Genomic DNA, 26036 nt, shown 5'->3' on the forward strand with positions numbered 1-26036 from the left:
CAGTTCCTATATAATTCATTTCGGTTCTAACGCGATAATAAGAAGTCGGGGTTATATTCTTACATAATTTTACTCGTTCAATTACTATTTTAATTTTCTACCCTGTTTATTACCAATTAATAATAGTATTTGTCTTTTCCTACAGCAATCAATAAAGATAACCTTTCTGGGGCTCGATAAAAGTTTTTGGTTTTTTTTTCGCTCATTTTCCGCTGATTTGTCACACACGTTCCTTATTTTCAAACTTAGCGCTCGTTAAGTGTTAAAACTTGACAACAGTATAAGTAGGTCTTTTCCATTAAAAATTGAGTTCCCGGGTTTTCCTAAATTTTAAAGACGTACATAATTATATAAATTCCCACTTTTTTTATTTTAAGAACAATATTTTATTTTTACTGCCCTTAGTGCTTCAATTAAAGTTGACCAAGCTCCTTAATAAAACACATAAAGTTAATAAAACGCACAAAGCTAATAAAACAGGCTTACTTATCAATGAAATAAGCATTTCCGTTCCTTTAATAAAGCTAATTGCTGAAAACGATAAGACTTATACTGGCTATGTTTCAATTCAATTGTAACTTTAAATTGGTTTGGATTTGGCGCTGAAACATAAGCATTTTTTCGTTTATCATAGAATTAAAAAGGGTGTTTACGGCTAAAGAAATGTTTTTCTGTGTGAAAATTTTTCTATATATGATGAAATAATAAAAAGAATTTACAAGTCAAAATAGTTCATGACTTCTTTTATTACCTTGTAATAATAAAAATGATATTTGAAACAAAATACAAACAGACTTGACACATACTTATTTAGATACGATTTTAGTCCCAAAGTGCAGTATCAACTATTCTTCAAAAAGACTGATGCAAATGAAAACAAAATTATCAAATAAAGAGAGCTTGTAGTTTTTGGAGAATTTCCGTAGATGATATCATTGAAAAACACTGTGAGATTCCTGGGAGACGAAGTCGTATGTATACTGTTTCGACGTGGCAAGTATATTCCTGAAACACAAATAAAACAAAAATAGTATTAAATATCAATTAAAGGGGTTTTTACTCTCTTATAATGGTGTTGAGATTAAGGGATAAGAAAATGAAAAAAATGAAATGTAAATTAAATAATGAATTTTTTCTGAGTGTTATTTCTTAGGTACTAGGGATATTTGCCATATTAAGGAGACTCGGTAGTTACACAGTTGAAGTATTATCAAATAAAACAATTTTTTAAGCATTTTTTACAGTTTTCCTCTTTTTCTTCTCTTTCAGGTTGTCATATGTTACCACTTTCTTACTTCTTTTATTTCATTGTTGTATTTGGTGTTCAGCATAATCCAGCAGGTTACAACGTGATGAAATACCCTGTATGGGTTTCATAAGAGAATAAAATTATTCATTAATAAATTCATAGAAGTTTCAAAAATAGATTCAGAGCCTATTTTATACCCAAGAAGTTCTTCTATAAATATTCACCTCTACTCCTTTCCACTAAAAAAGCACATTGACCTTTGAAAAATTTGGAAAATTCTTTTCTATCAACTTAAAACTTTGCAAGAAAAGACCAACAGCTCAAACTAGACCCAAGGAAAGTATGTCGAGCCTCATACTTTTTCAAGACTTTCTTTTAGTAAAATTAGATCTTAAATCTAAAAGAAGATTCTAAATTGCATTTAAGTTCTATTTAAATCTTTAGAATTATGTTTCAAAAGCCAGAAGTCAAGAAAAGTAGACTTGAACCAAAATTGAGGAGCATTTGTCCTTTGTGTAAGTTGAGACCGGTATGGATACCTATCTTCAATGCAATATTCTAAGCCTTAGAAATTAGATTTAACTTGAAGCAGATGCTTAAAACTGCCAAAGGCAAACTTAGGCTTTATATTTCTTCCCTAAAGGTTTCATCCACTTAGCACAACTGCAATCGTACCAAAAATATTATAAAAAGACAATGAACTAAGGTGAAAAGTATAAGATACCTTCAGAGGCACCAGTGGAAAAAAAATTTAATAGAATATTTATCAGAGCCTTTGATCACCAGAGATGAAAAAATTGCCAGAATTTTTCAGCACTTTTTCTATTTTCTTATATTTTTTAGCTTTTTATTAGTACATTTAGCATTGAGTTAGCCAACTCGGCTCTTAGCCAACCTAAAAATGACAAGATCTAAGGTTCTGAAAAATTCAGTTCTGAAAAGATTTGCTCTGAAAAACTAATAGAATAGATACATAAAATATCTGAGTAACAGAAATGAGATGTTTACTCCTAGCTTCAGAAGCTTTAACGACATCAAATAATGATAAATAAAACAAAACATTTACAGGATAAACAAAGCATAGGATAAAATCATATGAAGCACAGGATAGATACATAAAACTAATAAGATGGATACACAAAATATCTCAATAACAGAAATAAAATGTTTACTCCTAGCTTCAGAAGCTTTAGACACCAAATAATGATAAATAAAACAAAATATTTACAGGATAAACAAAGCATAGGATAAAATCATATGAAGCACAGGATAAACAATGTACAGAATAAATAGAAATGAGATCTTCACTCCTAGCCTCAGAAACTTTAAAGACACCAACTGGTAATAAACACAACAAATGTCTTACAGGATAAACATAGCCACGTGCTTCAAATCTAAATACTTTGGCCACATCAAAGTAGGATGATTGCAAACTGAAAATATTATATTCTGAATCTCTTAGATTTAATGTTTTTCTGGTTTTATTCGATTAATGTTTTATTTATTGCAAAAATATTGTACAAATAAATTACATCAAGTTTCTTTTTTTTATTTTCCTTTACTAGTTGATGCCTTTTTCCTTTATTTAAATTTGTTCAAGCATTCCATATATTCTTTGATTAAGTTTTTTTTATTGGTGCACTTTTATTAAGTATACAAAGGAATACTGAGATTTCAATTATGCCATTTTAATTGTTATGAGCTGACAATTTAAAAACATTGTTGCAAACATTTAAAAACAATTTAAAAACAGTTGATAAAATTGTCAGTTGGAAAGTTCGACTAGGAAAATTATCCCTTCTGTTCGCAGGAACTAGGCTTTCAGCATAGCAAATTTATTATTAGCGAAGATTTCAGATAAGGACGCAGATTTTTATTTTGTGAAAGGTCTAACTTATTTTGGGAGGAAGGGAAGTTTAGTTGCACTGTAAAATGTGGCTTAGACAATCATGATCTAACTGAGTACCTACTGAATCACCTTCTCAGTAGGGGCCAGCTCCAGGCCACTCGGCGCATTCCCAGGTGGCGGATAGGAGAACGTCCTACAGATATACAGGGTACCTCCCATAAAGGGAGGCGCGGACCAAAGGGGGGACCTAGCCCCTGGGGGTCCATAAACTGAAACCGGGGTACCCTCACCCGGGGGCCATAAATACAGGTGGAGGAGGAAGAAGGCCCCTCTTATGCACACTGAGCAGGGCCCACCGGCGTGTGGACATGTCCCGTTAGTTACAAACCTTCTTCCAGCAATAGGTTAAATTGTATGGTACTGTAGGATAACATCGTGGGAGGATCCTCTTCAGGAGGACAACTGCGAAATATGGGCGGAAGATCCAGATTCGGACAACGGCCTCTGCATTTTGGGTATGCGGTGGTATGCTCCGGCAAACAACTCAGGGGTTGGCGTTCCTGCTCGCAGAGCTTGAGAGTGGTAGGTACCGCAAGGTGCCGACTCCTGCCTCTATTGGGGTCACCACCACCTTTACTGAGGTTAAGTATAAGGTCTTATGACCGCTCCTTATCTGATGAGGCAAAGTCTGTCCTAGGAGTTCTTTTGTCGGCTGTTTGGGACAACTACCCATCCAGCCGGTATTTACCAAGTTTTCAAACGAAAAAAAAGCCTCGGATCGGACTTCCTTCTAGTAGACGACCAAACGCGCGCCCCAAGGAATTTCTTACGGATACGTTCACTGTTACCAACTGCAATGCACGTGGTCTCCGATCCAAGTTAGATCACCTACAGCACATGATGAATGAAGTATACCCTTCTGTCATGTGTGTATCCGAGACCAACCTGAATTCTAGCGTCATTGATAGTGAGGTTAGTATTCCTGGTTACACTCTGCTCAGGCTGGATCGCAAAAATCCGAGAAGCTCGACTTTTGGTGGAGGTGGTGTTGCTATGTACCTTAAAAATAACATCCCTTTTTTGCCACTTTCGATTCCTAGCGATAAGGAGGTCCGTTGGGTTAAACTAAACCTACCAGATAAATCGTTTGTTATTGGTACAGTCTATAACCCACCAAAGATTAAAATCACCGAACATCTGGAAGATAGCTTGAAATTTGTGAAGCAAAAGTTCCCTAAATCAGGTATAATAATCCAAGGAAACTTCAACATTCATCATGGCTCCTGGCTGAAAAGTCGTACAACTGATGCGGAGGGCGTAGCTCTGCTAGACCTGAGTCTTGCTTACGGCCTAGAACAACTTGTTGAATTCGACACTTACATCGGCCCTCGTGGATCATCCAGGCTTGATCTCTCCTTAACTGATCATTCGGATTCCTTTAGTGTTGAAAGCTATCCTTCTGCCAGCAACCATGTGGCAGTTATAGCTCATGGAAATCTCAAAATACATCCACCTGTAAAGCACGAGTGGATCATCAGGCAGTATCACCACACAGACTGGGATAGTCCGCAAAACTTCTTATCGGCAAAGCCGTGGAGTATATTTTTAAAAGAAGCCCCATATAAAGCAGCAGAACTTTACGAAAAAGCGATTACAGAGGCAATTGAGCAATTCGTCCCCTCAAAAATAGTAAAAGTCTCATCTCGAGATAAGCCATGGTTCAATGCTGGTTGTAGAAAGGCAATCAGGGCCAGAAAGAAGGCTCACAAGAAATGGCGTTCAACTGAATCCGACAAGGACCGGGCTGCTTTTATTAGCACTCGAAACGAGTCTGTTAAAGCTGTACGTCAAGCTAGAGCCAATTACAAGCACAAGTTTGTAGATAAACTGAAAAGCACCCCTGCAAAGCGGTGGTGGAGGGTCGTCAAAGAAGTCCTACCGTCATTTAAATCAACATCAATTCCCTCGCTTCATGTTGAAGGGACGATGATCCAGTCAGGCCAGTAAAAGGCAGATGTTCTTGCACAAGCCTTTTCAAAGGTCTCCCAACTTGATGAGTACGGAGTCTCCCCTCCCCCCTTTCCACCACGAACAGATGCAAAAATCACCAGCGTTAACATAACTAATAGGAAGGTGCTCAGAACGCTAAGGCCGCTGGATGTCACCAAAGCTTCAGGACCTGACAAGATTCCCAATCTCATCCTTAAAAGATGTGCCCCTGAACTTACTGGTCCTCTTGCCTCTCTCTATAGAAAATGCTTTGCAGCGGGATTATTCCCGAAAGCCTGGAAAACTCCTCATGTGGTCCCTGTCCCAAAGGTAGGGTCCGAACTTACTAATGTAGGATCGTATCGTCCAATAAGTCTGCTGTTCTGTGTAGGTAAACTTTATTAAATCGTCATTAATAAGACCATTTACCAATACCTCGAGTCACATCTGTTGTTGGCTGACACGCAATCCGGTTTTTGCATGAAAACGGTCTACGTTAGACTGTTTGATTGCCCAGTATCGAGAGTGGGTTGAGCTCCTTTCTCAGGGACATAATATTTGCCTTCTCTCCTTAGAAATTGCATAAGCCTTTGATCGTGTATGGCATAAGGGAATTCCTTGTTACCTGAAAGCTTATGGAATTCATGGTCGACTTATTGACGTTCTTGCTGACTTTCTTCGTCAACAATCGTTGTAGGTTGTTTTCAATGTCTTCATATCAAAAGAACACCCAGTTTTATCAGGAGTACCACAAGGAAGTATTCTTGGGCCAACTCTTTTCTTGGTGTTCATAAATGACCTAGGGGACAACCTTGGGAAAAAACCTCACCATTTTGCGGATGACACAACAACAAAAACATCAATCGCAAAAGACGAAGATCCCAGTAAACCCCACAAGGAGCTTCAGGCTGACCTGGTGAAAATTGAGGCGTGGGCAGATGCAAGGATTGTAAGTTTTAACATATCGAAAACGAAAGAGCTCCTAATTTCTAAGGCGCGTATTAGGGATCATCCTGATTTCGTCTTCAAAGGAGAGGTAAAAACGCGAGTTGATACACTACGCCTACTTAGAGTTAATTTCTCTTCGGATCTCTTATGAACTGAGCATCTCAGTAAAATTAGATCCTCTTGCAACAAGAAATTAGGTATTATCCTAAGATGCAAAAGTCTTCTCCCTGATGATTCTATTCTGCCGCTTTCCAATTCGTGCATCAGACCTGTCATGGAATATACATATCCTCTCTTCGCTGGTGCACCAAAAAGCCACATCGCTCCACTCCAACATATTCAAAATAGAGCAGTGCGTACAGCAACCTCTGCCAACACGAAAGCTAAAACCCCACAGCTGATCCAGGAACGTTTCAATGTGGCGTCCATTTCGGTTTTATATAAGTACTTGTATAACCCTCCATCGGAGGAGCTATCAAAGCTCGTTCCTGATAAAGCAAAGTCCTTGTGATCCACTTGCCGAAGTACAGCTCGTCAGGACTACCTTGAGCAGGGTACTCTTCGCCAAGAATATCTGAAAAGGAGTTTCGCCCGGCGATCGGTTGCCACATGGAAAAGATTGCCAGCAGAGGTAATCCCGAAAAGTCCTACCCTTGACGCGTTCAAGAGAAGGTATAACAAGTACCCCAGTGTTAGAAAATGAGGTAACTACCAGGACTAGCGGCAAATCATCATTTGTGATGGAGCCGTGAAGCCAGTAATAAAAAAAAAGAAAAAAAAAGGAAAAGATGTCATAGCTTGCTTGAGCATTGCCTGATTGACAAATACTGTTGAATAGATCCAAGCCTCTGATCAGGATTCTATTACTTTTTTAACAAAGTAAAAAACTGCGGATTTCTTGAGAATTTGCCAAACTAGGGTCTTTGAAATAGTTGTGCGGCGGGAGGAGTAATTTCTAATGTTTCAGCCTCAGATAGTACTATGAGGATACGGGTTAGTTACAAACTAGCAGCATTTTACCTGTACTATTTTGCACTCCTCTAAAATAAAACTGATAAAGGGGCTGATTAAGTGAAATTAGGTTAGAAGAACCAGTCCCCCGAATTGGTCGACGAAAGCGACACCACAATTCAGAGCCATCTGCATCAGTAATTTCAGGAACAATCACCTGCAAATTCATTAATAAAATTGAAAAGTGACTACAATACACATTATGTACCTAATAAAAAACAAGCAGTAACGTAAATTCACGGAAACTAGTGAGGAGGGGCAGATATATTTTTTCAAAATCAAGGTTAGGGGGGGTCAAGGCCGCATCCAGTGGTTCCCTGGTTTAAACGTTCAACCCCCCAAATTTTTGTCTGACTCGTAAATTTATTACAAAAGTGCATATAAACAAATTTATGATGCATTTTAAAAGTTTTATTGAACACCCTCCCCCCCCCCCCCGAAAAAAAACTCAACCCACCAAACAAAAATCCTGGATATGGTCTTGTAAGAGGGTAATTTTGTAGATTTTTAATTCAAATTTTTCAAAGAAAATGCCAAAAAACCAACTGTCAATAAATATACCAAAAAGTATATTTTTCAAAATCTAAGGATGGGGACAAAAAAATTAGGATGACAAAAGTTCAGCACTGCCAATAAGTAACATAAAAGTAACAAAAGAGAAAAAATTCAGTTCCCTTCTTCCACTTTTCTAGCTCATACCCAGGGCAGTAGAATAAAATATTTAAAACTATAAAATAGAGCAACAAACTATCATTGACAGACACAGGGGATTAATCCTTATAGACCTTACTTGAAAGAAAGCTATTGAAATTAATTCCAATCGCATGTCTATTGGTCAATATAGCCAACAGAAAAGCAACAGCGAGTAGAAATTGAATAAAGAGATAGCTAATTCTGTCTTAGTAATAAAGATAAGCATTTTGATAATATTTTGGATCATAAATTAATAATATTGACTAATTTTATGTTACATAATAAAAATGTCTTCATACAGACTAACCCTGGGGTTAGCCTGAATTAGTAGTAAAAATAAGCAATTCTTTCTATTTTGGACTATAAGTTAATAATTTCAACTAATTTTATGTCACACAACAAATAATGTTTTCATGCTGGCTAAATCCGGGATTTGCTTCGTAAATTTTCTTAACCGGAATTCGGCATCCAAAGTAAGCTTTGGCCGAAATTAAAATATAGCTTAAAACTCAAACTGACAACACGACTCTTGTCAATTTAAAGACTACGTAGATAATATTTGCTTACTTACTCCGCTTTGCAAGTATGGAGTGCTGGTGGGTGATTCTTGAAAATAATTGGCGAGCATTATCTGACCATTGTCGCGGAAGCAAGCATTAATGTCCAATTTATTAAGGCGAACAGGATCTTTACCAAAACCAACTGCAACAAAATTCTGAAAAGAAAAAATGGCAAAAGAGCGAATGTTTCTTAAAGTTTTTTGTGTCATATGTGCTAACACAGCTATCCAATTACAATATTTGAAAACATAAATTTTTGAATCTTACCAAATATAATTACAGGTATTGAAGTAGCCAACGTAAAGAGCGATATGGCTTCAATGTGTTTTTTTTTCCTCCAAGCCGCTTTGCATAGAAGGAGTTGTTGTGGAAACTTCGGAGGGGGCTCATTCAAACGAAAACTGAAAGTTTTGGTTCCCTTTTTAAAAGTCAAAAGTTACAGGAGGTCAACCAAACCCCTCCTTCGCCCTTCTTAGTCCTCCCTCAGCCCCCTAAAGATGTCCGATCAAAATTTTGAGATAACTATTTTATTCAAAATAATCAAAGAATCCAATAACTGTGTCTCCAGGGATGAGAAGATCCCCCACAGCCCCAGGTGTAAAGGTAAAGGATCAATGGCTGTAAAATATGTTGAGGAATGTTGAGGAAGTTGATAGGCTAAATCAAAAGACACCATGTTCACATGAGTGCCCATAGGCTGAATTCCAGGGGGGGGGCTTACCTGGTCTAATTGGTGCTTTCAATTCTATATAAAAGAAATCTCAAAACAAAAATACAAAAATAAGGCAGCATCATTCAACCGGGAGAGGGCTGGCACACCCTCCTGCCCCACCTTATGGGTGCCCATGTATGTTCATACAAGTTCATGGGTTGCCACCACGGTCAGTTCCTGAAATCTAAACAAATGCCAAAATTTGCGTGCTGTGCTACACAGCGATTTTCGGTGCAATAGTCAAAACGTTTTTGTAGCGAGGTCCGTTTAAGTGTACATAGATTAGTTTCTAGGTCATTTTTTAATCTTTTTCAATGTAGAGGAATAAAACTGTATCGATAAAAATGTAGGTGGTGAGAGCACTAAATGGGAAAATGCACGTGCACACGCATATCCCATATTGAAATTGATCTAGATTATTGTCGTGCATAAAAAATGTTCTGACATCTATTTTGATTGGAGACACATCATGTAATTGCATTCTATATATCTATATTTTCAATTTGGTCATATAAAAGAAAAAGTGTCACATTCAATGTAGTACGTGCTACAGTGCTACCTGTGATGAAATAGTGCTAAAATAGCACTTTCGTGCTAGAAGTGGCAACCCCCACAGGTTGTTTAAAAGGCTTATCTGCAATATCCCGGAAACGACTTTTGCTATTAAGTTGAAACTTTCACCTAATTAAGAGCTGACTTGACTGACTAAGGGTATCAAACTAAAACCAGCAGAATTTTGAGGTTTGAGGTTTTTAACTGATCAAAAGACAATGTCAATCTAGGATGCGAGTAAAGAAATGATACGAATCTAATATGATACGAGTAAGTATAGGTTCAGCCCTATAAAAGGTCAAAAATTTTGCAGATTTTTAATTTACTTTTTCGAATAATATTTTACCGACCTATCCATATAAAGTTGTATAGCACAAGTAATATTAATTTTTGTCACAAACTGTGTCCAAAATACAAATAGCAAGTCAAAGTCTTAACTCGTATGCAGAAAACCAAAAAAGAACTTCACAAATATTCCTAGTTTTTACCAATTAAAAAAACAAGGTCCATCAAAAACGAACAGAAATTACGTTAAAAAAAATATACTAAACAAAAGGCGGTTAATAAAAAAAGGAAAGTAACAATTCAAAAATAATAGCAGAAATCACTGTCAACTAATAAATGAGATCCAAAACAAACAGAAATGACAAGAAATAAACAAGTCAAACTTAAAACAACATAAGTAACTATAAAATGGGGTGGGGTTAACGCCCCATTAGCCTTCTAAAGGTCAGAGCGTCATCTACATTTTACTAAAAACAAAATGTATTTTAACGGTATTTTTTCGAAAAATAAAAACAGACTTCTCGACACAAAATCTATTTACAGCAAAGCATAAATGACGCCCTGTCCTTTAAAAGGCTTAGGAGGCATTAATCCCAATCCTGTGTTTACTGATTTCTGCTCGTTTTAAGTTAAACTTAATTATTAGTTGTAATTTCTGTTCCTTTTGTGTCTCATTTACTCATTGATAGTGATCTCTGTTTATTTTGGTTTGATATATTACTATTATCTCACTTTTGTACAATCCAGCTTTTTCTTTTCTTTGAAAAACTTCCTTTTTGGAAAAGTTTCTTTTTAAATTAATCTCAAGTTAGAAGCTGAATGCAAAGTTTTGGCCTGGTGCAGAAATTCAGCACTTCTGACGATCCCTCTGTGAGGTCTGTGAGGTGAGACTCTAATACTAAGTTTTTTGTTTTTTTTTCAAGAACAAAAAATGTGGTAGAGAAGATTATCAGGCATTTTCTTAAGGGGAAACCAAAGTAGGAAAAGAATTCGAAGCCTTAAAGAGTCAAAATTTTTCACATTTTCTTGGAAGTTCTCTAAAACCATCTTAAAGGAGAGAATCATCCCCATCCCTTTGTGCAAAGAAGCGTGGTATAATTTACCGATAAAAATGTTTACATCAAATCCGTCCTGGCTAAGCGGACGTGCGCTGGGTTGAGAATTCTTTGTCCAAGGGGCACGGGTTCGATTCCTGGCGTGGCCAGTTATTTGGTGTGGGACGAGGGTCAGTGGTGTGACTTTTTAAGCAAAGCTAGAGTCGACCTAGCTCTAAATGGGTACCTAGAGAAATCTGGGGAAGGTAAGCAGGAAGGGTGTGCGAAACCACAGCATGGCTGGCCCCCAACCCCCCATTGCACTTCCTGGCTGAAGGGCCAAGAAACGGAGATCAGCACCGCCGGTTTGGACCTTAAGGGTCTAGTGCTGTCATACTTACTTACTTACTTTACTTACACATTATTTCAAAATTAAAAGTGATTACTGTTTAAATATCCCTTTAAGTCAGTCCGAATCTCACTCATAAGGGAGACCCAATAAAAACCCAAGATTTCGGTCGTTCACAAATTGCAAGCTAAATTGGTTTATTTCACAAACAGATAATGAAGAAATGAAAGAAAGATATAGGTATTGATGATATTAATGCACCAATCGTCCGCAAGGAAAAAATTACTATGCTTCCTTTTTTTGTTGGGTGATGTGCTTAAGGATAGAGTATAGAGTACGCAGGGTGGCATTCATGGGGGGAGCACTTATACGTGGGTATATTTGAAATATTCTTGCTTATAGTTTTGTTGATACATTTTTTCATATTTTATATATTTTCGGGGTACGCTGGCCCTTTTTCTGGAGAAGTCCCCTCGCATCAAAAAAACTATTAAATTTTAGGGTGTATTTTGGAAACTACTAGTATCTACAAGGAAGACACTTTTGTTTTGTTACATCTATCCAATTTGTACTTTGTAAATTAAACAAATCTCTGGAGTTTTGTCACAGATGCATGGTTTTATGCTTGAATTTTCGCCCTAGCTTAAATGCATTTCAACTGGCTTGGGAAGATTTTGACAACCAATTTCTTAATGAGACTTTCGACTCTATATCTAAAAATCGTTGTCAGCAAAGCATAGATATATGTAAAATAAGACTTTTAATTAATTTAATTTATTAATTAATGAATGAAAGTTAATTAATTAAAGAGGGGTTCTGAAGCACACAAAATTTTTAGTTTTTAGTCCAAAATTGTCAATATCCCTCGAAGTCTTTTCACCCTTACCTTATGAGGGAGGGATATTGCCTCATGAACCCCCTGCTTTTTATACCTAACTCATCTCCCTAATTTTAAATAACTAACTATTAAAACCCATAGCTATAACAATGCACCCTTAATTAATACATTATTAATGTATTACTACAGCAAACTAATTAGATTGCTTGAAATATTACCGGTCGGTGTATGAACAGTTTTCGGTAGGTAATAATTTTCCATACTTTTGAATGAAATGGAATCAAAATGAGTGAACGACTGTGAATGAAAAATTCTTTTAGAACTGTGTAACTCAATCGATTGTCTCAACTTTAATCTCCATCCAGGGGCTAATACTTAGGATGGAATTGAAAATCGATTCAAATTTTAACCAAGTTCTGAGTCAAGCCTGGTTTGAGCTGACCTTGACACCGATAGATTTAGTGCGTCACAGCGGGCAGATAGACTGGTAATGAATCTGTTGTGCCTGCTTCGGTGGTAAAAATATGAAAGTTCCGGTAATTGGTTAAACTTTCTACCACCCAAGCACGGGGTAACTGGTTTTGGGGGTTGGGAGGAAAAAAGAAAATTGGTTAAAACAGCGCAAAATGATTGAACAATATAAGAGTTACAGAAAAAAAGGCAAGAATCCCTCTAAAATACTTCCACTTCAAAAGTTAAGCCTCCAGCTTCTTCCACTACAGTGTAAGCGCCTGATCCTAAGGTCTTACCAATTGACATAGCACGAGCCACAAACCTCTAATGAAAAATACTTACCTGATTTTGAGAAATTACACCTTTTAAGGTAATTGCTACAACATCTCCGCCATACTGCGAAGACGTTTCAAACATAGCAACAATTATTGCAGCAGACAAAGGACAATTTGATTGCCAATATGGGCAGAGACGGAAACAAGATTTGTTCGTGCCACAGCCACTTAGATCACTAGCTAGAAATAATAAATGCCAGTTGATAAAATCCTAGGCTAGTAATAGAAGAGGGATTATTTCAGCTTTTATTTCAAGCAGTATAGTGCCATCTATTCTATGTTTAAGGACCAAAACAAAACTGTTATGCCCATGCCACATCATAGTCACACTTGTCGACAAAATCAAAATTACGCGCAACTACAGCGCCAATTACGTTCGCCGTTTGTAATTTCTCGAGTTGAATATTCTTTAACTTTCAAACAAAAATTTCTGGACTGACCCATGAGAGCCAAGGTATAAGGCACAATTTTTAAAACTAGAAAAGATGAAAACTTAGAACAGCGGTTTTTCTATCTGGGAGAGGAATCTGACAAAAGTTAAAAAGACTTAGTATTAGTAGAGAACAGTTGGACACAAATTACTGTTGGTGCAAACTCTTTAAACTAATTTCTTACAATTTTAATTTGTTGCTTTTTAAATACAAGTGTAACGCTAAAATCAACAAAATTACCTTGTCATTCATAATATTTGGCTTTCTTTATCAATAGACGTGACTACGATGTGGCACGGGCATAAGTCTTCTTAACTTTCGTCATATTCCTCTCCCAGATAGAAAAACCACTGTTCTAATACCCGTGCCAAATCATATTCACATCTATCGACAAAAAAAACAAATATCATGAATGACAAGGCAATTTTCTTGATTTTAGCGCCACACTTGTATTTAAAAAGCAAAAAATTAAAATTGCAAGAAATTGGTTTAAAGAGTTTTCACCAACAGTAATTTGTGTCCAACTGTTCTCTACTAATACTAAGCCTTTTTAACCTTTGTCAGATTCCTCTCCAGATAGAAAAACCGCTGTTCTAAGTTTCCATCTTTTCTAGTTTTAAAAGTTATGCCTTGAACCTTGACTCTGATTAGTCAATCAAGAAATTTATGTTTGAAAGTTGAACAATGTTCAACTCAAGAAATTACGAACGACCAACGTAGTTGGCGCTGTAGTCGTGAGTATATTTGATTTTATCGACAATTGTGATTGTAATGGAGCACGGGCATAAGTTTCCATCTTTTCTAGTTTTAAAAATTATGCCTTAAACCTTGACTTTGATTGGCCAGTCAAGAAACTTGTTTCAAAGTTGAACAATGTTCAACTCAAGAAATTAGGAACGACGAACGTAATTGGCACTGTAGTCGTGCGCAATTTTGATTTTATCGACAAGTGTGACTACAAAGTGCCACGGGCATTATATTAAAGAGGATAAATATATTTTACACAAGTTACGCAAAGAAGTAGTCTACCCAACAAGAAATAATACACGTAATTTTTGAAAAGTATCTCTGGAACCAGGCGCGTAAATAGGGATTTGGCAACTTTAGGCCAGTTCTCCCAAGGAATCTTGACTTTTTTTTTATTATTTCTTGGATATTTTTTTACATTTTTCATACAATTAGCGATTTTTACGCCTCCCTCCGCCCTAGATTCTAAGACCTTTTCAAAATGAATTACTAAGCGTGTCCTGGTAGTTTTCTCCAATCACCATTATTATGAATAAATATGGAGTTGAACTTGTACCGGGAATTATAAGTTTAGTATCACCATGAATAATCTATCTAATTATCTATGCATTGTTATCAAAACTTTTATTCCTTAAGAGATTAAATTACCATTAGCACAAGTCACTAGTTACTTATACAAGACTATTTAAGCAGATAGTTTACATTCTTAATTTCTCCCTGACTTACTGTGAAACGTTTACTTACATGTTTCTTTTTTCAATTGAAAGTAAGGAGGCACACAAAAAATTAAAACGAAGAGAAATTATTCCAAATAACTGCTCACACACAAGAGCCATTGAATTCAAGTAAGAAGGACTCTTAGAGCATATTAAATCATTAGCGTAATGAGTGGGGGGGAATTGAAAAAGTAAGCAGTCATCCCTTCATATACAGTAAAAAAAAATTTCACTTAAAGTTTTAATGTCACCCCTTACTTTCACTGGAAAACACTTTTTTCCAAATTTAGTTTCTGATCGTTTTTAGAAACAGGCATAGGTCTTTCAAGGATATAATGGGAGCTTTGACCACAAAAAGTCTCCTAATGCTTGTTGTTAAGTTGTTTCCATCAATACCTGTAAATTGACTGGTTACGTTCGAGAATGGTATCCTGAAAATTAGTTTGAGGATTAAGACAGTTTCTACGGCAGTTAATTTCTTTTATACAGTAACAAGTGACTACGGCGACTGAACACAATCAAACAAAAATACAATGGCTGACAAAAATAAAAATACAATCTCTGAAAATTAGCTAGGATGAATTTAAATTTCAGACTTGCAATTTATGCCTATCATCATCGCAATAATTTTCAATTCTCAAACGTTTTGATTCATTTTCATTTTTGACTTGCTCACATGCTTGGTGTCACATGTCTTCTAACCGCGTGTGTCTTTGCTCTTTATGTTCATTTTTGACACGCCGCCGCTGTCGGTGTTGTCACAATTGATTGTCCAGACTGTCGATTGTCACATCTTATCACGTTTGATAGTTCAGGTGTTGGATCCAAAGAATTCTCATTTATAGTAGCTGCAACTGCAAATTTTCGTTTTTTGGCCTTCTAACAGACATTATATAAACAACTAATGCGTTGGAAACTTAACAATCTTATTTATTCTATGCATGATATCATATAAAAAAAATATGCTTACATGATGTCATAAGAAATGCTTATATGTTGTACTAACGTAGTGCATGACGTCATTTGCAAAAACCAAAATTGAGGCTCTTAATGAATTTTCTCAGACTTTTGATCTATCTGGATCGTTTTTTATGCGAGAATATCCCAAGAAACCAATTTTCCCGAAAAAATACTAAGCCGTATCGAGAAAAAATACATAAATACATATACAATTATTGCTCGTTTATAACGATAGTATATATACCCCTCCATCTCCCCACCTCACGTGCCGGTATTGATTATTTCTTTGGATTAGCTCATTACGGACAGATTTTGCTAGATTTTAATTGATTCAATGACAAAAATAAAAATATCTGGGTAGATTTCGTTGGATTTAAGCTAATTATCACTGATTACCAGTGATTACGAAAAATAGCAAATCTAAAGAAAGTTCAAAAAATATTAAAAACTCCTGATAAGTCTTGATGACCTTGATAACCTGATGAGTCTATGAACTTGACAGATGTCATATCCATAATAAGCGTCCATATAGGGGGAGGGGAAATAAGAAAATATGAAGAAGGCTTAAATAATAAACTATATACGTGACCGTGTTAATCAGTGAGGTAGCACAGGGTATATAATCTATATAACTGCAAGTTTAAAAAAATCTGGTCTTGAGCGTAATTGATATTATAGTCAGTATAATATTCTAATTCTTTGTAATTCTTTCCAACATGTTGGATTTTCTTCAATAAGTTCAAACCATTCACTATTTAAGCAACAAATACAAATAATGTGGAAATTTAATAAGAAATAAGCACTTAAATTTCAACCCAATTTTCGAAACCAATTGTAGTAGTTGAATGACCATCACATGCTTTTAAACTGGTAAATCTTAGAGATTATTGGGCTTAATAACAAAAGATTTACTTACGAAAAGGGTTCCACCGTAAACGGTCCGACAGAACAAGCCAATATCTGTCACCAATTAGAACACTTGCTCTATAAGAAAATTTTTTTATCAACCCTGCTGAAAAAGTTTGATGAAATATAGTCAAACAAAAATTATTCTTTGCATGAAAACATATTGTGAATTTATAGATTATTCAAGAAAACTATTTTCTAAAGAAAAGTAATTAAGTTGAAACAGCGGCACCTATGTTTTTCCGATTTTGCCCCTAGTCAGCAGCATTATGATTACTGCCTCTGCTTCAAAGCAACAAATATGTATTCATAATAATAGTTCCCATCGACAGAAAAGCTGCATTTAAGCTTGCAAATTGACACAGTCAACATTATTTTGACATTTTGTTCTTAAATCAAAATAGCTTAATAACAAAATAGCATCCAGGTTGTCAAAATCTCCATACAGGAATAGAGTATAAAATAAGATATAAGGTAGAAGCCTTCACAGAAATTTTAATTTGCTTTAAAACTAAATCAAATGATACTGTGTGTATGCTGGTTGTCAATAAGACGTCTAAGCAATATCTGAAGAAGGACTGACAGTGTTAAGTTGAAATTATCAGGGCTACTACTATTGCTATTTCTGCTCTTACAATTGGATTAAATAAAGAAAAAAGTGCAAGTGCATCCAGTTTGAAAAAATAGCACAGGTACAATGTTTTAGGAAGGGTATTAAGTTTTATTTCTCAGGAAAATTTGAGGAGGTATAAAACTAAATGAAGGGATACTATGTGTCCAGATTTTCAAAAAGGCATATGTTATTGAAAATTTATAAAAAAAAAAAATTGTCCAACATACAAATGGTAAGCCAAAATATAGATCCTTACAGGAAAAAAATAAAAAATTAAAAATATTATTTTGTTTCCCAATAAGAAAGACTATATCAATAAAAAACGAACAGAAATGAATTTGAAAAGACTTTTTCCACAAAAGAGGTTTTTCAAAGAAAAGTAAAGAGCTACATTATACCAAAAATGAGCATCCGAAATAAAGTCAAATCATTTTCCAAGCATAAAACTACCTCAAATTACCATCAAAAAATAAATGAATCCCAAGAGGAGCAGAAACTATACTAAATAACCAAGTCGATCTCAAAAGAAGCAGAAACTAAGATAAGTAAGGCTAACCCCCTCCCATGCCTTCTAAAGACCAGCATGCAATTTGCACTTTACTGTATCATTATTGGAGGTGTGAGACATCAATCTAAAGAATTGCTCATCAAAGTAAATAGCTTTTTTGGCCCCGTTATATAGTTACTCTGACATTTTGTTTAAGATATAAAAGTAAAATATGTTACATCAAAGGGAGACCCAGAATATCGTTAGTCTAAAAATCTCCCAGGGTGTTACATTGGTCTTGATTTATTCATATATAATCGTCTTTCATTTAGCTTAGCACAGTGAAAACATAAGCACTCAAAATAGCTTTGTTTTCTTTGCATTTAATATCCTTTAGTTAAAAGGCTTAATAAAATGTCCCTCTTCCCCTCAATTGAATTTTTGGTCAGATTCTTACCTCACATTTTTTGTCTATATTTTGTAAATAAAATACAAAAATAAATAAATAAGAGAAAAATAAATATGAAATAAAAGGCTTACACAAAAACTATATCGCCAATATTGCCTTCCGAGTACTTCCATTTGAAGGTCATGTTTTTTAACTGCTGCATTTTGTTATCATCGACAGCAGCTGAGCTGGGAATGCGCTGGCAATTCAGACTCGATGCCCCTTTTGGTATGGAAATCCATTTTCCTAGTGGTCCAGATCCTGGTGCTGCACCACCCATTCCTGATTGCCCAGAATTTAATGAAAACATTGCTCGTGCTTGAATCAGGAACGCATCGAAAGGTTGAGATCCAAGAAGTTCAACTGTAATTGGTAGAAAGTCATTATAATAACTTGAAAAAAAAAATCCTGCTCCAAAATGGTTACTAACATATAGAAAATCATTGAAATGAACCTAACATTTGTGCTTACTCATATCAACAATAAAGAGGACAATCCAACGAGGATGCTTTAAAGAGAATGAATTGCAGAAGAAACTAATTCAATAATTCAGGTATAGGTCTAAATCTAAAAACCTTAAGCAATGTAAGTAAGTAAAATAAATATAAAATCAAATTTACGATAAAACAAGAAAACTAAAGCCACAAAAAGAAAACTGTTTAAGTTTCAACATCAAGACTTAAGGAAATTCAATTAGGACTGATAAAAAAAGTATTTAATCCAAACAAAATTAAACAGTTCTTGGTAACAATAAGCAAGTAAGAAGTGACTCTAACTAACAATAATTTCTAAAAAAAAAAAAAAAAAAATTTGATAACAACATATGCCTCTCGGCTAGAGCCGTCCTAGCCGAGTCGTTAGCACGTTAAACTAAAAATCCTTTGCAAATCTGTGATCAAATTCACAAGTTTATTGTACCTAATAAGAAAGTAACTCAATCCATCCTCGAAAGTACTACATAGCCGGAGATTTTGCAGCTTATTTGGAAAGTTGAAATTCCTTGAATTTGAAACTAGCATTAAACAGTTGTTGACACACATCTCAATCTAAATTCAAATGTACTTAACTGATAATTTTGGCTTGTAAAATTGTAATACTAATCTCAGGTTGGTGATCAGGAACCTTAGAGATCCTTTTGAGCCAGTTTTGGGGTAGGAGAAATGAAGGTTGAGGGATTTAAAAGGGGCAAGAGCTACAGGCTATTACTTTCGATCCTTTAATCATACAGACTGAGGGAGTTGGCTTTGCCAAGTAGTGAAGTGTATGTGCAAATATATTTACCCAAAATCACACACATCTCTATGAACTCACCCATCTAAGTTGGATCAACAAGCAAAATTGTACCAATAAATTGTCTTAATTTATTAATAATGACAGTAGGGCTTCAGGATCTTGTCAACTTTCTTGACAAGTGAAACCCTGTTAATATCCCCCCAAGTGTATCAATTTAATTCCAAAGAAAGGGTACACGGTGTCAGGCCCCAGAGATATCCGTACAGAACACAAGTTAACTGCTCTTTTCAAAGGGTATGGGTTTAAACTGCTGAGTGAGACGAGGCCTTAGCTAGCCAATAGCGAATACTACTACATCTGGAAGACAATTAAGTTATTTACTAGCACTTTTTCATTTTTATACATGTAAGCTTTAAATTTTTGAAAACACTGACCGACTTTCAAAATGATTAATAGAAGATGTCTTTGTGATTCTCTTTTCTGTTATTTTGTTCGTTCGATTTTTATATGTCATCTTCACGAAGAGTTTTCTTTCACCGGAATAGGAAATGCTTCTTTTTCCTTTGAAGCTAATATGCAAACTCTAAATATTTCCAAAATATTCATCTCCTCCCTCCAGCACAACAAAAAGGCTATCATTGGGAGAGAAACTGGATTGTTATCCAATGGTACATAAGCCCCAAAACGTTACATGATTCCCACACTAAATATTAGGCTAATGCTGTTGACTAGTTTTTGCATCAGCTTCAACTAAAAATACGATTTTACTAGACGACCCCCTCCCCCCTGTAAAAATGTTCAGAAAAAACCCTACCTTTTAATACTTTCAGTCTTCCAGCGAAGGCTATATAATCTGTCCAGCCCTCTTATGCTACCAACCAACCGAATCTTAAAAGAATCAAGAATGGCTGGAATGGAACCTAAATAAGAAATTTAAAGACATACCTTTAATGATTCTATCCTTTTTGTATTGTAAATTGCTCGACTTAATATAAAAAGGGCTGGGGCCAGTTGTCAAAATAGCTTCACCAGGTCGCCCTTGAAAGCCTGGCTGGTTATTCGCTTGGTTTTGACCTGGGACAAATGCTCCCGAGTTATAGGGAGGTCGGTTGGCGTTCGACCCAAAAACCGGTTCCTCTCCTGCTTCCGACGAGCTTCTCCTCGGCCTTAAATCATTACAAGAATTCTCATTATAGTAAAAGTTATTTCCATGGACAAACGGTAATGACAAAAAAAGAAAGAGGAGAACCATCTTTCAGCTGGAAACTGATAGAGAATACTTAGTATAGTCAAACTTTTAGGAACTTATGAATACTTTAGTAAGCTTGTGCGCTTGGATAGAAAGAGAAAGAAACGTAAATAAGTAATCACTTTCATCAATTGCAAGTAGGATACCATATCATGATAGACTACTGAAAAAAAATATACATAATAAATAATACGAATTTAGAATTTATTTTATTATTCTTGCCTAAATGTAGTCGTCCTGGAAACAGCAAACTACGAAACATGAACACGAAACTCCATTATTTTGAAACTTATTGTGAAAACTACTAATAATTAAATTATTTGGAACTAGCCGAAGAGCCAGTCAGACAATAGGCATGAATATAAAAAACCGTAACAAAGACTCTATTGTAAGGACATGAGAATTTTTTGCCCCTTCCTTAATATTCCCGCAATCCCCTCCTTCCTAAAAGAAAACATTTTCTGAAAGCTTCAACTTACTCCACTACATTAACACAAATGATACACACTTGTACCAAAATTAACTTGCCTATTTTAATGAAACCTATTGACTCTACAATGACTGTGCAACAGCCCAAATTATAAAAAAAAAACGCCCACTTGAATACACGTTTCAGACAAACAAACAAAATAAACACTCATTTCTTGTGGGCATTCGAAACCTTTTAAATCTGATCAGGGTTGCCATTCCGAATATTTACTTTTTCAGATAAAAAAAGTGATAATTTACTTTTCGAATACAGATAAACAAATTGTGTCTTAGGGAAGAAATAGATGGTGTTTTAGGGAAGAAAATTAAGAACGCAGCTAGGAATATTAGGAAAAAAGCTTAATGTTTAATAGTGAGGAGAAAGGGCTTGGGCAATAATTATCTGAGTGATAGATCATATAAAAACAAGAGGAATGTAAAAAAAAGTTGAGAAAGCACTAAAATATGAACTTAGGGAGGTATGAAGAGGATGCCATGGATAAAATTGCCGAGGATCTAGAAGATGCAGCTAGACGGCATAATAGTAAAATATTGTAATGGCATGTTAATAGATTGAGAGAGAGTAGTCAATCCAGACTTGTCCCAGTTAAATATAGGAACGGGGCCACGATTTGTGGTGAGGAAAGAGTTAAGGAGAGATGGGAAGAACCTTTCGAGAATATGCTAAACCGAGATAGAGTTGCAGGAAAAATATAGAGGAAAATGAAAAAGTTTGTGATACCTTGGATGGGAAGAAAGATTTGTTTTCTGATGAAAATTAGCGACAGTGCTTAAAGGATTAAAAGATAATAAGGCTCTAATTGCTGATAGTGTGGTAAATGTGTTGCTTAAATATGGTGGCTCTGAGGTTAGAAATAAGTTACTGATGATCATGAATATGATTTTTAAAATATGGATATGATTTAGGAAAACCCTAATTAAACCACTGTATAAGAAATGTGATAAGAGTGAGAGTGGTAATTATCGAGGCATTAGTCTGGTCTCTGTAGGTAGAAAATTACTTAGTAATATGATACTTTTAGACTGAGAGATGCTGTAGAAAAAGTTATATAAGAAGAACAGTGAGGTTTTAAGAAGGGTAGAGGACGTGGCGACCAAATTTTCACTCTTAGATTAATAACTGAGAAGTGCCTGAGTTATCAAACACCTTTAGTCCTCAGTTATATATATTGTAAGCAAGCGTTCGATTATGTTGATAGAAGAGCTTTAGCGAAGGCCTTATCCTTGTATGGTACATTAGACAAATATATTAAAGTGATGAGTGCTATGCACGAGAAAAAAACCACTGCGGTTAAAGTAGGCAGTCCTGCATTCTAGGGCTATTCTGAGAGAAAGATTGAGATAGCTAGGGTACGTTCTGCAAATGAAGGATGACAGATTTGCCGAAGATAGTACTTTTCAGCCAACCGTCCAGGGCTAAACGGAAAGCAGGTCGTCCGCAGTTGGGGTGGGAGGAAAATGGGAACTTCTTGGGAAGGTATAAAGAGAGAAACTTTGAATAGATTGGGATGGAGGAGGGGCGTGCGTAGTTGTGTTGGCCTCAGGCGGCTTGGTGCTGCGGTGAGTTGTTAGTAGTAGTAGTACTAGATAAACAAATTGTTGATTTTTGGATCTTTGCGTACCAGAGGTTGTCCAACATTTGGCTAATTAGTTTTGCTTATTGTTTTTCACGGTTCAACGTGGCAACACTCACGATAATATGGTACTACCCTGCCTTTTTTTTTTTTTTTTTAGAGACTACCGAAATCATATTCATAGAAAATCCCCGTTTTCAGATATGAATAGACCTAAGAATAGACCTTTCAGATATGAATAGACCTAAGATGGGTCCAGAGTGCAGATATATATATATATATATATATATATATATATATATATATATATATATATATATATATATATATATATATATATATATATATATATATATATATATATATATATATATATATATATATATATATATATATATATATATATATACATATTTAAATACGTATATATATATATATATATATATATATATATATATATATATATATATATATATATATATATATTCTTTGTTTTATATTTTAATTATTATGTCTTTGGTACTTTAAATTCAGCTCTAATTCATTTAAAACTTCAGTAGTTTTGTTTTAAATTTAGTCAAAATATTAGACCCCCGATGTTATGACATTATTATGAAGACCTAACCGCTTTTTCCCAGGTCGTCATCGATGGAACAGAAAGAGTTTCTAAAAACCTATTTTACAGAATCTGGACAGAGGTCCAGATTCTCCACCAAACATTACGCTGTTGAGTTACCCCTATTTGGGGTAATCACAGGGGTCAACTAATCCAAAGTACAATGGAAAGGACTGGCACTGGGAGTGCCTCCTTCATGATCAAGGCATCTTCCCAGCCAGGGAAATAGGATCTCGAAGAATTCTAACTTTTTGCTAATATCTTTTCAACATAAAACAGGTTGAAGTGAATGCAAATTGGATCCATAAACTGTTGAAAAAACGCATATATGAAACTTTTTCAACCCAACAAACAAGGGTTTTGGTTTATTTTGCAGATAGTAAAGTCAGATTTCATTCTATTAACGTCAACGTCTTAATGGTCAGAAAGAAAATTTAGGTTTAAAAAAAATAAAAACAGGGGTTCCTCACTCTACTACCCAAGATTATGTAAGTTGAAACTCAGTTTTTGAGAAAAAGTTATTCCGTCATGCTTATTAGGGCAAATTATTCTCGTTCATAAAAAAAAAAACTGCTAAAAATTGACCTATAAGGGGAGTAATAGTGACTTTGCTCGGTGGCGTAGATATATATATATATATATAAATATTCGGGTTTTACACAGAAAGATGATCATGTTTACAAATTCCCAGAGTTTTTTTAGTGCATATGTACTTAGAACCAGCCTTAGATATGCTTAATTGGTCAGTGCTTTAAGGGTGCAATTCATTTCTGGAAATTTGGGAACAAGAGCTCTTGTCCGATCTACTGAGAGCCTTGGAAACGAATAAAATATTTTTTTTTCTTTAGTTTAATAAATTACATTTACGTCTGTTTCTTGGTCTTTTTATTTCATTTATGTTTTATTATTTGCAATCATGTAATTAATATTTTCTTTCGTGCAAGTCCTTTTGGCGCAATTGGCTTGCGCCCTTGGAAAAAAAAAGAATTCGACTTCTTCCAAACGGCAGTTAGTCCTTTGTGCCTCTCTGAGGCCACTTTTTTTCGTTATTTCAAGTTGCATTTCCTTTGAATTTTTGGGGATTTCTAGAAACAGAAATTGGTCTATTGAGAAATAAAAGTTTCCGATTTTACTTTGCATTTCAGCAGTTATAATCGAACCCTAGTCTAATATAAGATTCTGTAGTTATAGACTATTTTTATTAGGGAGTCAATCAGCTTATGCAGTCTATTTGTTTTTGCCTATTGGGTATGTCTAAGGCTTGTTCTAAGCGCATATGTACTAAAAAAAAAAGCTCAGGGATTATGTAAGCAACGATCATCTCTCTCTGTAAACCGTACACAATAGTATTTATTTATATTTACGCCAATGACTAGTCATTGGTGCTCCCCCTATATGTCAATTTTAGCAGTGGTTATTTTTATTCTTTATTAAGGAGAAACACTGTGCCGTAATAAGTATGAGGGAGTAGCTTTTTCTAGACTACTCAGTTTCAACTCACATAATCTTGGGTAGTAGAGTGAGGAACCGCTGGTTTTATTTTTTCAAAAACTTAAATTTTCTTTCTGATCATTAAGACGCTGGCCTTAAAAGAATGAAATATGACTTTACCATCTGCAAGAGATTCGTTGATTAATCTTTCATTATTTTCCCCGTAGAGGATAATCAAGAGTCCAAGGAACTTACATTTTTGGAAATCCAGAAAAGTAAGCATTCAGTGTGACGGGTTTCATCCGTTCCGAGAATTCTGTCATCCTTAGTTTAAGAGAGACTTATTTTAAGACACACCTCCAGGAATGAGACATCTAATTCCAACATTTGTCAGTTCTATCAGTAGGCAGTATTTGTCACAATATTCATTCCTTGTATTTTGACACCCTTAGTTTATGATAGACTGCATTTGAGACTTACCTCCAGAGCTTTGACATCTACACGTTTAAGCATTGGCCCCAATCGGAAAGACTAGAAGGATGTCATCGTAGTCCGAATCTGTGCCCTCGAAATCCAACCAATCTATTTACACTATCTGATCAATGTAATGGAAGTATTTTGCAACGGTTTTATCGTCGTTAATAAGTAGTCCTATTTGATGAGAAAACTCATGAAAACCAAAGTCAAAATACCACTTGATATTGCACTAAACTAGGAAATACCGGCATATTTTGTTAAATCTAAATAGACTCGAAAACAAAAGAAACAATCATAGGCAGCGCGCTAGCGCTGCCAAAGTAAAGAACGATGTGGGCACAATGTGTTTTTTTTCTTTATACCCGGGCACTTCGTATCGACGGATTGTCGTAGAAACTTCGAAAAGGGCTCATTCGATTGGAAATTGGAGTGGCTAGTGCCCTTTCTAATAGTCGAAAGTGATTGGAGGGCAACTAGCCACCCCAACGCCCATAATTCCCCCAAACACATCCAATCAAAATTTTGAGATAGCCATTTTGTTCAGCGTAGTTAATTTCCAGATAGAAAATATCATTTCGAGGAGGACACTCCCCCACAACCCTCGAGGCAAGGGTTTTAAGTTATGTCCTGAGGGCATAAAATCAATGTTGACAATGTACAGTTTATTATTTCCTTTCTTTAAAACAGGCCATTTAATATAGAAGGGGTCGTCCTAGAGACTTCAAAAGGGGCTCATTCGATTAGGAATCGAGAGTTCTAGTGCCTTTTTCAATAGTCGAAAGTGATTGGAGGGCAACTAGCC

The 26036-nt window shown here is 35.4% G+C and overlaps 1 protein-coding gene and 1 non-coding gene across 3 annotated transcripts; both read right to left on the reverse strand.

Annotated features, from left to right (window-relative positions):
• Nucleotides 1-734: 734 nt before the first annotated feature.
• Nucleotides 735-25615, reverse strand: LOC148951071 (uncharacterized). Of its 2 annotated transcripts, XM_089090611.1 has the most exons (8): nt 25238-25615; nt 20344-20564; nt 18258-18528; nt 16628-16695; nt 12865-13037; nt 8311-8454; nt 7056-7203; nt 735-1005 (listed from the first exon to the last, which is right to left on the reverse strand). In XM_089090611.1, exons 1-8 carry the CDS (start codon nt 25252-25254, stop codon nt 842-844), a joined length of 1206 nt encoding a protein of 401 aa, XP_088946737.1. In that variant the 5' UTR covers nt 25255-25615; the 3' UTR covers nt 735-841. The 2 variants fall into 2 exon arrangements, with proteins under 2 accessions (XP_088946737.1, XP_088946736.1); XM_089090610.1 differs by lacking the exon at nt 25238-25615 and having other exon boundaries at nt 20344-21025.
• On the reverse strand, nt 23393-23555 carry LOC148951072 (U1 spliceosomal RNA). The gene has a single exon (XR_016141924.1). It is a non-coding gene; the product is annotated as a U1 spliceosomal RNA (small nuclear RNA).
• Nucleotides 25616-26036: the final 421 nt, after the last annotated feature.

Source organism: Artemia sp. Qi Xiang Cuo, chromosome 6 (assembly GCF_049724085.1).
Source record: "Artemia sp. Qi Xiang Cuo chromosome 6, ASM4972408v1, whole genome shotgun sequence".
Lineage (NCBI taxonomy): Eukaryota > Metazoa > Arthropoda > Branchiopoda > Anostraca > Artemiidae > Artemia > Artemia sp. Qi Xiang Cuo.

Coding starts and splice junctions, on each gene's coding strand:
- LOC148951071 (XM_089090610.1), bottom strand. CDS start 20,650: ATGGTTCTCCTCTTTCTTTTTTTGTCATTACCGTTTGTCCATGGAAAT. Junction 16,696..18,257: donor ATTGGCGATATAGTTTTTGT/GTAAGCCTTTTA, acceptor ATTTTCTTATAG/AGCAAGTGTTCTAATTGGTG. Junction 7,204..8,310: donor CTCCATACTTGCAAAGCGGA/GTAAGTAAGCAA, acceptor ATGAATTTGCAG/GTGATTGTTCCTGAAATTAC.